At 41.0% G+C, this 14,008-nt stretch overlaps 1 protein-coding gene across 1 annotated transcript; it reads right to left on the reverse strand.

Moving 5' to 3' along the window:
• Window positions 1–239: 239 nt before the first annotated feature.
• eva1a (eva-1 homolog A (C. elegans)) lies at window positions 240–10,815 on the reverse strand. Its single transcript, XM_069693397.1, has 4 exons — window positions 10,224–10,815; window positions 3,203–3,416; window positions 2,379–2,735; window positions 240–1,396 (listed from the first exon to the last, which is right to left on the reverse strand). Exons 2-4 carry the CDS (start codon window positions 3,303–3,305, stop codon window positions 1,284–1,286), a joined length of 573 nt encoding a protein of 190 aa, XP_069549498.1. The 5' UTR covers window positions 3,306–3,416; window positions 10,224–10,815; the 3' UTR covers window positions 240–1,283.
• Window positions 10,816–14,008: the final 3,193 nt, after the last annotated feature.

Genomic DNA, 14,008 nt, shown 5'->3' on the forward strand with positions numbered 1-14,008 from the left:
GCGATATTCTGGGGACATGTTAATTGTGTGATGTTTTGTACAAACTGTTTGCCCAGTGCTGCTCCGATTTTTGGCACCACTTCACTGTCCACTATGTGCCTGTCCTTCACTTTAAAGTGTAGATCTTGTGTGGATGCTTCACTCCAGTCCTGAAAGGGGCTGCATTGTTCCATTGTGTTGTTGCATTTGGTAGAATTCAATATTGTACATTAATACTGTTGCACACATCACCCTCTGCTGCCTGTCCCGAGCTCCTGCAGACCGTGATGACTATTTCCTTTTAGAGGAGGAGATGCATGTGTGACACACCCTGAGACAGTCAAATACTCTTGAAGAAATATCAACCACAATTTAGAAGTTTTAAATTTGGGGAATTTACTGAATAATATGTGAAAACAGCTTTTACAAAATCCTGGAAGTTCATGAGCATTTTCAACTCATTTACCACAGACCACATCCTGATCTTCTCACACATGATGAGCCCTTGTCCCAACAACAAAACCCACAAGCTGATAGAAATTCAACCTACAGATCGATCGGGCTATCGTTGATGCCATTACTATAATGTGTTCCAGTTATTAGTGCAATTGTTTAATAGGAGATTTATAACAGCAGCGGTAAAAGCACCAGTGTGTGTACCTTCATCTCTGCATGTGCACCTTAGAAAGAAACTTATCTCTCTCCATTTCACTCCTTTTCTCTTCTATTGCCTTTCATGTCACAAAGAGCTTCCATTACTCACCATGATTACAGCAAGTTTACAAACAAATAAAGGGGAGCTGAGAAGAGCACATTATTTAACACAGTATTAATATTATTTGAACACTTCTCCCAAGCACCTGTTACAAATGAAAAAACTTGAAAAATCCAGTCATGTTATTATTGCAGAAAGTATGATGTGTCTGCAGCAGATGGCAGCATTGCTCCATAAGTCACTTTGTGCCTTTACTAGTTGGCTTTTCAGGATTTTCTTCCTCCAAACAAGCCATTGTCATCCTGTACTGGAGGGCTGAGACCTCACAGCTCATGTGTTGTCCTTGTTGACACAGTGGAGGGACTCCTGCAGACAGTGCTGACAGTGACAGTTTGATAAGAGTCTCTTTGGTGCAGTGAAAACTGTCAATACATTGAGTCAGTGAGCTGATGGGCGTTCATTGTTCAGTTCATACAGAGATTGTTCACTTGTATACCAATTTGGTCATTTTTCATCCGTTTGTCTTCCTGTATATCTTCACGTCCTTCGGTTTTCTTTCAGTCTGTCTGTTTCCCCTTTTACTTTTGTGTCAGTAATATCTGTTGAGGCTTTGGGTGACTGTACTGATGTCTGGTTGTCCGTTCATCCAGATCTCTCGGAGAATCCTTTCCCGCTCTTCTAGCCTCTGGGCTCGATCCAGCTCTGACCACACACACACACACACACACACACACACACACACACACACACACACACACACACACACACACACACACACACACACACACACACACACACACACACACACACACACACACACACACACACACACACAGAAAGGTTGGAACACACTCATACGCTGTCTATTCACATAACCTTCAAATTTCTATTCTATTTATTATTCTATTTTGGGAGCATGTGTGTATGAGTATGTCTGACAGTTGTGCACAGAGATAATCAGACAGGGAGCGAGCATCTGTATAAAGGTATCCTGACACATAAAATAACATATAATTGCAGATGGTGATTTAGCTTTTGATAAAAAATTGTCAGAAAATCATACCTTAAAAGTGCCTCTCGCAGTGATTTTATTTAATCTTTTAAACACCTGAATTAAACTTTTGACACAAAGACTGAGATATATTCTTCACTGACATATCAAACTTGTAATTGCTCTGCAATGTTCTGCTCTGTTTGCAGACTCTTTTCCATCACTACAGTACCTGAAGACATTATCAAATATATCTAAAATATATACAGTCCAGGGAAACATGGAAACTGATTGCACTTGGCCAGCAGTGACAGAAGTATTAAGATCTTTCACTTATGTAAAGTACACTAAGTACAGTACTTGAGTATTTGACTTGATCACTTTCCACCTCTGAGTTTTATTATTCAGTAAATGAGTCTGACTTAGTAGTTTTATGCTTTAAAACATGTTACTGCACTGTGACTCTGACAGGTGTAAAGGATAAGATCACCTAAAACACACAAAAATGTATTTTACAGGGAGGTTTGTGGTTTATCCAGATTATCGGACTTCATTAAAAATAAACAAAAAAAACCCAGCTTGCTGTATATTGTGATGTCTGTTTAAGTGTTTGTAATTTATCTGCTACTAATATGGATCTTGGTCTGGATATGTGTGGCGAGTCGTGTGTGTGTGTCTCTGTGCGAGAGATACCCTCAGCTGATGTGAACATTGTGGCGTTCAGCAGAGCTCTCTCGAAGCGCCTGCGTCTCCGTGCTGAGAGGTCCGACGTCTCATCCCACTCCTCTGACTCGCTGTCGCCAGCGGGCCCCGTCCCTCCAGAGGCAACAACAGCGGTCTGGTCCGGGTTGCTGTCACCGGTCTCATGGTGGGGACAGCTGTGATGCCGACGCTGATGATGTCTGTTTCTGTGGCGATGCTGAGGGTTGTTACTGTTGCCATAACGGCAGTCTGCTCGACAGTGTATCTGGAAGACGATGGCGCAGAGAGTGGCGAGAAGGCCAACACACACGCCACCGAGAAATACCAATGCTGTCCTCTCGGGTTGGTCTGTGAGAGAGAGAGGATTCAATTTAAATTAAAAGTTTATGAGCAACTAAAATGTTTACCATGGTTAAATATAGCAGCTGCTTCTTCATCCTCTTCTCTACTTCTGCACCCAGTTCTTTCTCTGCTCTTTGCATGTCCTGTTGTTTCAGACGTCCCTCACCTGTCTACAACTTTCCACCCTCTTATCTCCACACCTGATCTGACTTGACTTTCTTTAAGACAGGACAGCCATCTCTCTGCTACATGTTCCCTGCTCAACTCTCACTACTAGAAACATCTTTACTTGTTGCTGATTTGCGACCTTCAGCTTCTCCTAAACTGTTTACTTCCTGTTTTGCTTTCCAGAGAAAATATAGGTACATTGTTTGTAACCAAAAGTACCACAGCGTGTTTTCTGGGGAAACACGTTAGGGTCTATCTGATCACACAGTCACACATGGCAGTTTTTCTGATTGGTCCTACTGTACCTGCAATGAAGGTGTAAGCAGCCAGTATGTTGCTAAGCAATGCCATCTCCTGGGACCCCACCTTCACCTCCATATTTGGACTTCCTGTCGTTGGAGCGCTCATGATTTCACAGTGAGTTGAGAATATTATAATGTCCTGCAGAGGTCAGCTCAGTTCCTCATGACTCATCTAGACTGTAGTTTTTTTCTGGGTGAAATGATAGAGGAAGAAGTACTGGAGGAGAGAAAGAGAAAAGTAGAGGAGAGGCAGAAAGAAAAGGAGAAGGGTGAGAAGCAAGTGACAGATGTTATTGATATATCATACTTTAAATAATACATATTTAGAGAGAAACTAAGCCATCCCAGCCATTATCACTGTAACAGCATGCAGACACTTACTGTAGCTTTGTGTTCAGATTGAGTTTGACTGATTGAAGTTAATTTCTAATCATTATAAGTAGCATCCGAGTGTACATTCAGGTTTTTGTACACATAATGCTAAAGTCACCGTTCTTATCTAAAACTCAAACTAGTTTACAATAAAGATGAACTTTAAAAAAAAAAAAAAATCTTGCAGTATATGAACCTTATCCAGTTTTTTTTTTTAAGCTCTCAGTTGGTGTTGGACTGTGCTCACTGAAGTGATACACAACTTTAAACCATTTTTAAAGGTGCTGTAAGATGCTCTTGTAGAAAATATATCACCAATCTTTTCTGTTTATCTGAACATGCCTGTTATGGAAACAAGGAGAGCAATTAAACTGACAAATTGGAGTTAATTATAGAGTACTTTGGAAACTATGGCGCCTTACCCATTAATCTATACTTCTCTCCCGATTTTCACTGTCATTATCAACATACCTGAGCAGTTTTTCTGCAGCGTTTTAAAGAAAAACAACGAGGCATTCATACCTCAGAAAAACTCAACTGCTAAAATATTCTACCTTTGACAAACAAACAAGTAAAGCAAGTATTCACACTCACTTTCACGCACTTGTGTACGCTCTAGTATCAGCACTGCACACACAAGCATAACCACACACAATTTGGTGCAGAGGTCATAAACTTGGGAGGGTGTCTGGAAGTAAAAGGAACTCAGGACGGAGGGAGAAAAAAAGGTTTCAGCACATGTATTTGTCACACAAAATAGTACATAGATAAATAAACGATGCTGTATTGTTGTTTGAGGTCGTACGATAAAAAATGGATAGCATGAAAAGCCAGGCTAATTCCCAGAAGGCTTTCCCAAACAGTGACACACAAAACAGAAGAGCAAGTGTGAAGTGGGTTCTAAAAAGGTATTACTTATTCAACCACTAGGTGCCAACAAATCTCTATCAATGTTGCTGTTAACTTACAGGTACAACCATTCACATCAATATTTTTCTGGCATTGCAAGTAAACACACAGACATGATGCTGTAGACCAGCCGTTAACTGACATATTGTCTGCTCTAGATTTTGGCAAAGCAACACTGATGTGTCATTTTCTTGCAATTAAGTCATTTAGCTGTATTGAGCTGAAAATATGACATTGGTCATTTATAATGGACCTGGAAATGTTATGTGCTTATTTTTAATGAACACATATACAGCATCAAACAATGTCACACATCAGAGTTTATACCTATACTAGTTTGCAACACCCAGACTAATAGCTGTAGAATCTATACAGTGATGTGTGTCTACTAAAAATGTTACATATAGTCTGTGGTTTAGACACGAGGATTAAATATTTAGATTTAGAAATTGTAATTAAATGTTGGGCAGAGATCTGAACATTTCTTTATGCTGCAGCATTCAAATATTTCAAACATGGTTTGAGGGTTTTGGCATGATGATCATGGAAGATGGTAAAAACACTGAAATTATTGGCTCCATGCAATAAATCTGAGGTGACAAGATGATTAACAAGTCCTCCCACCCCAGACAATTTTATTTCTGCTACATAAAACTGTGACACTTCTTTTATCTTTGCTTTTTACCTGCTAAATAAAAATGTTACCGCTTCAAATTTAACATTGAGGTCAAATCAGTCTTTGCTTGTACTGATTTTGCTTTGTTTTCAAAGCTTATTAGCCCAAATATATTTATTTTGATGTTGTGTTTGTTATTCCATGTTCATTTGTAAAGAGTGTTGATGCGTGATGTGGTTCGACTGACTGAGTTTTTATGCTCCAAATATAAACTTGTCTACATCAGCTTGTCAAGCTAATAAAAGCTCTCTCTTCTTAAAGAAGATAATGCTAATTAACAACCACCACTTATAGTTACAGTACAGCCTAAGATAAGAGTGTTTATACTATCAACACATTTACAGTCTTCTTTAAGCATTTTAAAAGAGAAATTAAAATCTGTGTGCTGACTTAGTTTTATTCTCTTCATCTGCAAAATTGCAACACTGGAATGAAGAAATATCTGTTGTCTATTTTAAACTGTGCTTGAAGCCCGACTCTCTAATTACACTGAAAATGTGCAAAGCCCCTCGGTAAGACTTGTAGTACTGTCTGTCTTTCAGAGCTCTTCTTCCAAATTTGTATAGAACTTTTTTAATTTCATAGATGTGTGGATTTCCCCAGTTGACAATTTTGAACACATCTCATTACATGTTAATATGTACTCACTGAGCACTCACCCCATTAAAACTCTTTATTAATGATTGGAAACAGGCCAAATCACGTCATGAAGCCAGAGCAGCTTTCATACCAAACAGTAGTAAAGCTATCACATCATAAAAACAATGAACAGAGAAGTCTTCATTCCAGCCTTAAGCTGTGTAGAAATAGAAAAATGACAAAACCTAAGTGTTGTATGCTCATGCTGTGAAGCTACAAAGACATGGCAGAAGTTTAAACTCGAAGACATGAAAAATGGATGATGCTCTCAGAGAACACCAAACTGCCCTCATTTCTGTGGATGGTTTCAACTGGAAAAGTGCAGCACTCTTGACCTGTTCAGCAAAACCGGGAACACAGTGGAGCACGAATCTGCATTTTATCTGTCACATCTCTAAACACGTGTCCAGCATGATGCCTCCGTGTCCCATCCGTATTCATTCATTAGCATAGAAATGCACCTCGGGCCTGTAATTATGTTACAAAACTAACTAAACAGTCAAAAAGCAGTGCAAATTCACGGCAAGTGCACGAGGGAACAACACAACAACAAATTACTTTACATTGTAATGCAACATAACACAGCCACAAACAACACAACCTCCGAGCACTTCTAAATTCACTGACTGTCAGGGTCATTTTGTGATGTTGTGTGTAAATGCTTCGGGACGTGACTGCCCTTCTGTCTCCCACTCTCCCACTTACCCTCTCTTTCTTTCTTTGGATTCGGCTATTTGGGTTACCGTGTGTTGGAGCAAAAAGCATGTCATTGTCCCATTGCAAATAATTTATAGTTCAGGATATTTAATAGCATTATTTATTTTAGATAGATCATTTATGCGTGCGTGTAGGCACCCTGTTGTCAAGGCAAGTCATATTTGATTCGCTACTGCAACGCCTACACACCTAACCTAGAAGTCATGGTCGGCTATATCATATCTCCAAAAGAGGTAGACTTATTGCACGGCGGCTGCGCGCTGCACAGGAGCAAGCATCCACACCTCATTATGCCCCGTAGCAGAACTGTGGTGAAAACACAAGGAGCTTTCTTGATTATAGCCTTCAGTCAATTCTAAGTTAGGTGTTTGCTGCCGCGCGTGACATTAGATGTGCAGGCAGGTGTTGTGCTGCGTGCCAACACCAACACGCCTTACCTAGACATTTTACGGTGCGCTGCGTCAAGAAAGCTAATTCTCACGGTAAATTTGAAGTGAAGGGTGCGGGGCATGTTGGCGATTGCTGCAGGACGCCAATGACGTGACACGCGCAGGCAGGTGTGGCGTTCTGTTACGCACACGCGCCCTAAATTCACGTGAACTAATGCTGCGTTCAAATGGAGCTCGTGAGCTCGTGGTCACAACATGGTTGAGTTCTAAAGAACATTGTTGCTAGGCAACGGCAACACGGAGGCCGTCTAGAAGCCACAGAGGCTAGCAATTTAGCAAGCTAACAGCGGGATGACGTAATGCAGGAAATGCAAAGGCCCGCAGGGAAATGATGAGGCCGTTTGGAGAAAAAAAAAAATAATCAACATTTTCCTCAGACGTAGGCTATTATCTAAGTTACGAAGACAATCTCTACGTGACTAAAGTTACATCCAATGAAAAATGAACTTCCGCGGCTTCTGCCGTTTCCGTAAACGAGGGAACAACGTCACGACGCATGGACTCCAGGTTTATAGAAAATGTGTCGTGGGTACCACAGGAGGGGGCTGTTCATACGGACTCTTCTTGGTACACGGTAAATACGACCTCATTTGAACGCAGCATAAAGCGCCAACGGGACACCCACGCCACGTGTGTCGATTGATGACGTGCTTAAGTAGGCGCTGGTGAGGCAGACAAACTCATACAGACCAACAACAGCACTGCATGCACATGTAATGTCATTGGTGTGCTGCAGCAAATGCCTAGACGCGTGCACACCTGACTTATCGGAAGAATTAGGTTTCTTGATATAGCCTGCCTTAAGCTCGAGGTAAGGTGTGCAGGCATTTGCAGCAACGCATCAAATATGATTTGCACTCAGAACAACGTGCTTAAACGCACTCATGAATTATCCATCACTGTAAACTGTGGTGTACCTGCACATTAGATTAGATCAGATTAGATTTGACTTTATTTATTCCACAGTGGGGAAATGCGGTAGTCGCAGCAGCAAAGAAAACCTTAAAAGTGCACACAGTATGAACACATTTACAAATACGTATAAGATATAAGAAATAAGATTTATTATTTTAGAAAAAAAATAAGAGCAATTAATAAATACACACACACAGACTATATACACAAAAAAACAAATACAATTAAATTAAAATGAATAAATACAGTTTGGGATGAATGGAAAAAAGTGTCCGGTGCTATGAAATGAAATGAGATGAACAGTGCAATGATATTATTATAGGGGTATTATATAGGGTGTATTATATAAGGTGTATTATATAAGGTGTATTATATAGGGTGTATTATATAAGGTGTATTATATAAGGTGTAGCGTTTGCTACAGCTCGACAAAGTACACATTTACACGTAAAGGCGTAGCTACTATAGGGGTCGTGGGTACGCAGTGAAGGTACTGTGTTCAGTGGCTGAATCATATCAATTGATGCATGATAAAGCGCCAGCGCGACACCTCGGCACATGTGTGTCACATCTGTGTCTCCATCGTGAGTCTATGCAAATTGTTGGCGTGTTTGAGTCGGTGCTAGAAAGGCGTTTGACACCTCATAAATATTTGGCCTGCAGCCAGCTCATTACAGCCACTTAAACTCTGTCCAATTGTCTAGGCAACCAGAACAGTTTACACTGGTGATGACACGACTACATGTGAGGATTTTATCTCTACATCTATCTGACTGGAGAGGAAACTTTTGGAAATGCACATATTCATTTTCTTGCTGAGAGTTAGATGAAGAGATCGGTTCCACTCTCGAGTTTGTCAATTCTGAAACTACAGTCGTCAGCCAGTTATCTTAGCTTAAGATAAAGAGCTTTCTGGGGTCTGTCTAAAGTTAAACATCTTCCTGCTAGCTCGTCTGAAGAGCACCAATACAGAATTCTCATTTCTTTATTTTATATGGCAAAAAGAGGAAAAGTTTGAAAACAGCAATTTGTGCTTTTAAAGTGTGTAATGTGCCAATGGGACCAGACTGGGATTGGTACAAGTAACTCCCTGGAGTCTACGCTGGCTTCCAGAAAACTGGTCATTGCCAAGAAATAATCCAGCACATTACTCCCATGTAAAACAGCTAAATATGGATTTTACTTGTATAAATTAAACACTTGTTAAATAGTAAGATTTAAAGGGGCAGGTATGAGTTTCTATCTGTTTCCTCCTGCGGTCAGTCTTTAGGCTAAGATAACATAACTAGGCTGCTGGCTGTAGGTTCATATTCACTGCAGAGGCATGAGTGTGGTATCAATCTTACCTAATACTTGGCAAGAAACCCAAATATTTCAGACAGTGTCATACTATTCTTTTGCATATTATTCAAACTACATACAGCACTGAATGGATCATTGCACTGGAGCAGAGACGAATAATAAGTTAGCATGCAAACATCTCTCTGGGTGCATATTGCCTAGGTCGTATAGTTTTGTTTTTCGTTGAAATAATCAAAATCTAGATCCTGCATGCCGAGTCAGAGCAAAGTACTATTCCGTCCATTTGTCTGTCACAGACACCGATCACTTCTCTTTTCTGTGTCTGTGCTGTCTGGCCCAAATTCTCTTGTGGCACAATAGCTCTTTGTTTTTCTCCATGTTGGTTGAGAAAACTATAGTTCCTATGACTGTTTGAGCTTTGCTCACATTGTGCACAACACACACACACACACACACACACACACACACACACACACACACACACACACACACACACACACACACACACACACACACACACACACACACACACACACGGATATCCTCCACATCACGTTCATCACACTTTAAGCGTATTTCTCCCTCTGTGTGTGTCTGCTACAGACAATCTAATGTGACACTGGCCTTTCCTTCACCTTCTCCCACTACACCGTTACTATCTGACAGCACCTGGGGAGAGACGAGAGCATGTGTGGATACAGGGTGAGAAAAAAATTAAATAAGACAGAGAATTAGAGCAAGAGAAAGTGAGGGCAGTGGAGAGGAAGAGAGAATAATATGTGGAGGAAAACAAAGTCATCCAGCACAAAGAAAGAGAGAGTGGAGACTTCCTGTAGCATGCAACACTTCACATCAACATGATGTACATTTTTTCTTATTGTGTACACCTTTTTTTGTCTTTTCTTTGCTGCTGTGACGAGTAAATTTCCCCACTGTGGGATTAATAAAGTCAAATCTAATCTAATCTAAAGAGCAGGATTATCAGACAACAGCAGCAGCATCATGTGCAGCTCTAGCCAAATGTAAATAAAATGTTGATACTTACATTTCATTAAAGCCAAGATCCCATTTGGAGTGCGTATACTCCTCTCCTTCCTCCTCTTCTTCTCTTCTTCGTTCCTTCCTCCTCCTCCTCCTCTGCTCTGTACTCCTCTACTCTCTGTGCTCTACTCTCTCCTCCCCTTTCCTCTCCTTTCCTGTTATCTCCTCTCTGCTCTTTCTCTTTCACTCAAAGAAAACCAAAAGAACATTCACTGTACAATTATATGTATAAATCCTCTCTGTCCTCCCACAGTTGTCAGACAGGCCTCCTTCTCCTCTTCACTTTCTTATGTAGATACAAATTAAAGACGTCAGTCATTCTCCTGTCGTCCCCTCAGTTCTTCTGTCTTTGATGCAGACGCAGCAGCAGGAGGAGGTACACTGCTCCGAATGTTTTCCAGATCGCAGTTTTCCGATATTCCATTTGAGTTTTTCCACATTATTTTCCAGACAGGGAAACAAAGGTCAACCCCTGAGGGCAGAAATGTGACATGAGAGACCCCGACAGGTCGGCCGAATCTCCCTCCTCTCTCTCTCTGACAAACGTATGCATCCCCCTTCTCTCTGACTCTGCCTGTTCTTCCCCTCTCTCTCTCTCTCACTCACACTAACAACACACAGTCACACGCATGCACGGTTGTAAATGCGGACTCGCTGCCTCTCCCCTCCTGCTTTCTCTCCGTCTTTCACGCGAGGCGTTCAGCAGAGGGAGGAGAGAGGAAGACTGAAGGAAGGAGGGAGAGAGCAACACTGTGGCAAGAGAGCAAACAGACAACTTTTAGCAGATTTCATGTGTAATGATGAAAAAACACACATGCCCATATGTAAATTTACCATGTAAAATATCAGACAAACACGTACCTGTAACCTGTCATTTTAAATGTTCAACACGTAACAGTAATATATATATATATATATACACAATTTTTATTTTTATAATATAAAACCTTTTCTTGTGAAATATGGTCATGTTCTGCCATTCTGTTCCCGAGTTGTTGTGGTTATTGTGTTTATTAATTTACAGAAAAGTGTTTTCACAGAACATTATGGTGTCACACTGAAGTTGACCTTTAACCTTTTATAGGCATTAAAACTAAAACAATTAACAGCACACCTTTTATTAAAGACAGAGGTGACAATGAATAGCAATGAATTAGAGAAAAAGAGAGATAGAGTATTGTGCTGAAAATTCATTCAGCCGGAAATTCACCTTCTCAGTGGTGACACACAGATTATATAGCTGCTGCTGTTTGTTTTGGTACGACCCTGCATATGTCTGCATGTACAGTATCTGTGCGTGTGTGTGCTTGACTGAATTTAATGGCAGCATGGGACTGATGTTTTAGAGCTAAATCAACAACTTTCTAAAAATAACATTATATCAGATAACGTTTATGAAAATTTAATCAGCCAACCTGTCATCTTGGCAGGTTATTTTTGTGCTGATGTTATGCAACGGGAAAAGCTTGAAAAACCCTCCTGCCTCTGGTCGGGGGCTGACAGAGTTATCCAGGGCAGCAACTCTCAACAGGTATATGGAAAAAACAAAACATGCAAAGGTGTCCTCAAAACTGTGCGATAAAACTTTGCTTTTAGGTAGAGTGTGTCACTGCCATTCACCCTGTTAGCTCTGAATATGATGAAAGTAACAGACAGGAGGTTGTGCATCTAGCTAACAGCAAAACACTTCAATGTCTGGAAAAAAAAAAAGATTAAGATACATTTTCAGGCAGCCCAACTCGAGTCTGCTGTTACGCTGCTGCAGCACCGGTGCAACACGCCTTTTTAATCATGAAGGTGTGTTTAAGCTGTCAGTACTCTACTAATTTTTTCGTCGCATGCCCGCGCCCACCGATAACATGAAAGCTACGTTGCTCCTTGATGCTGCTGAAAGCATTTCAAAAGGCCCACATCCTCTATTTAGATGCTGTCAGTCCCTGCTGACCTGAGCTCGACATTTCAACGTAGAATTTGGTAGCATCTATTGTTAAGGTTGCAAACTGCAACCAACTGAACACCCCTTACCATCCAAGAGTCCATGGGGGTTGCAAAAAAATGCAAAAGGCCTTTTTAGAGCCAGTGTTTGATTTGTCCATTCTGGGATTTGACAGAAACGATGCAGCAACCAACGAGTTTGAATTTTGGCCGTCGCCATCTTGTTGTTTTGGAGCCAGAAATGATCATTTGGACGAGCTGGGGATGAGTGATTCGTGGATCTGACTCGATCTCCAAGGACACTACACCGCACCCACCAATACCAGAAACCTTACTGCACCACAGGCCTGTCAATCAAACAGGTCCCTAACATACCTCTCTGAGAGGCCTAACGTCGGATTAACGATGGGATTATTTTCAGGTGGACCACCTGAAAACTAATCAGTAGAGACTTTAGCGAACCACACCATAATGACTTGTGGAAAAAATTTATTAACTTTGTATTTCATGAGAGAAGTTAAATGGGAGTCTAGCCTTTTTTGGAGTCAGCCCCTAGCGGCACTCGATGGAATTGCAGTTTAAGGCACTTCCGCATCGGGCTCAGTTTTCAGACCCGGGAAGCTACTTCCACTTTTATATACAGTCTGTGGTGTAAAACACGTGGAATGCCGTGGTGTGATATTTTCTACCAAAACCAAAACCCATAAAGGTCCTCCTCACAGTGGCACTAGAGTAATAGCAGGGGATCACCATTAGGATTCATCATCTGGGAACCATGAACGTTTCAAATCCATCCAATAGTTGTTGAGATATTTCTGCCTGGAGCAAAGCACGGACCGACCAACATCACAAACGTGTTACTGTGAAGTTTATTGGGATGATCAGCAATAAACTGTTTCTACAAAACCTAATATTACTCAAGGGAATTGTAATTGTGATATTGAATGAACTTTGTTCTGCACAATCTGACATCTCAGCACATTTCAGCTTTCTGGCTCTACGGTGGCTCTGAGAGCTCAACGCTCTGCACAATTACTGGAGACAACATTAAAAGTAATTCCTTCATGGTTGTTAAGGTCTTTATTGCGTCTTGGGAATGAGACAAAAGTAGAAAACAATGTTCCTTCTCAAGCCTCTACACTGAGAGGGTTACTATATAAGAGAATAAAGGAGAAATTAATAAGTCATTATCCCAGCAGATATAAATAAACCTAAATAATGAACCAACCTGCTACCATATGTTTGAGAGCATTATAAAATCGAATTAAGATAACAATGATTGAAAACATGCAAATATCTCACTGAGTGGGAAATAAAATGATTGACACCTTTATCACCAGCGAATTAAAAAAACAAAACATACCAAAACATTGTTCTGCTTACAGAATACAGAACACAATCCACTTACCATCCATTATGCATCTATTTCTGCACCTCCTGCTCAGAGTGATGAAATATTAACTCTTTTGACTCCGCTGCGTGTTCTGTGAGTTGTTATCGGTCATCTCTGAAACAGGGGCGGACAGGGCTGCTGTGTTTCTGATGCCAAGGGGGGCGCGTGGGGTCTCCACAACACTGCATGCTGAGGACCTCTGGTACTTTCACTTCAATATGTATGGCGGAGGGTGAAGCCTCAGGTCATTGTGGGCAAACTCGTCTCATCGCAGGACCATCAGCGAACTAAAACAGGGTCAGCTTCATTATAGATGAACGCAATTAATATTTATTGATCAATTTAAGAATGCAGTCGAGTCAAACTGAACGGACAGTCACGGAGAGGAGCTGTGCAGTCTGCGCACCGCGCGCAGGAGGCGGAAGTTGAAGCCAATTGACATCTTTACTCGTGTAGGTCCG

The sequence above is a fragment of the Brachyistius frenatus genome, unplaced genomic scaffold (genome assembly GCF_029030835.1).
Source record: "Brachyistius frenatus isolate BFR_SWC_R1_liver_20210118 unplaced genomic scaffold, ASM2903083v1 Contig_15, whole genome shotgun sequence".
NCBI classification, from domain to species: Eukaryota; Metazoa; Chordata; class Actinopteri; family Embiotocidae; genus Brachyistius; species Brachyistius frenatus.

What these genes read in the sequence shown, in the direction of transcription:
- eva1a (XM_069693397.1), bottom strand. Translation starts at nt 3,305, where the DNA reads ATGAGCGCTCCAACGACAGGAAGTCCAAATATGGAGGTGAAGGTGGGG. An exon ending in TGCTTACACCTTCATTGCAG is followed by an intron (nt 2,736 to 3,202) that starts GTACAGTAGGAC and finishes TCTCTCTCACAG; the next exon opens with ACCAACCCGAGAGGACAGCA. An exon ending in AATGTTCACATCAGCTGAGG is followed by an intron (nt 1,397 to 2,378) that starts GTATCTCTCGCA and finishes GTGTGTGGTCAG; the next exon opens with AGCTGGATCGAGCCCAGAGG.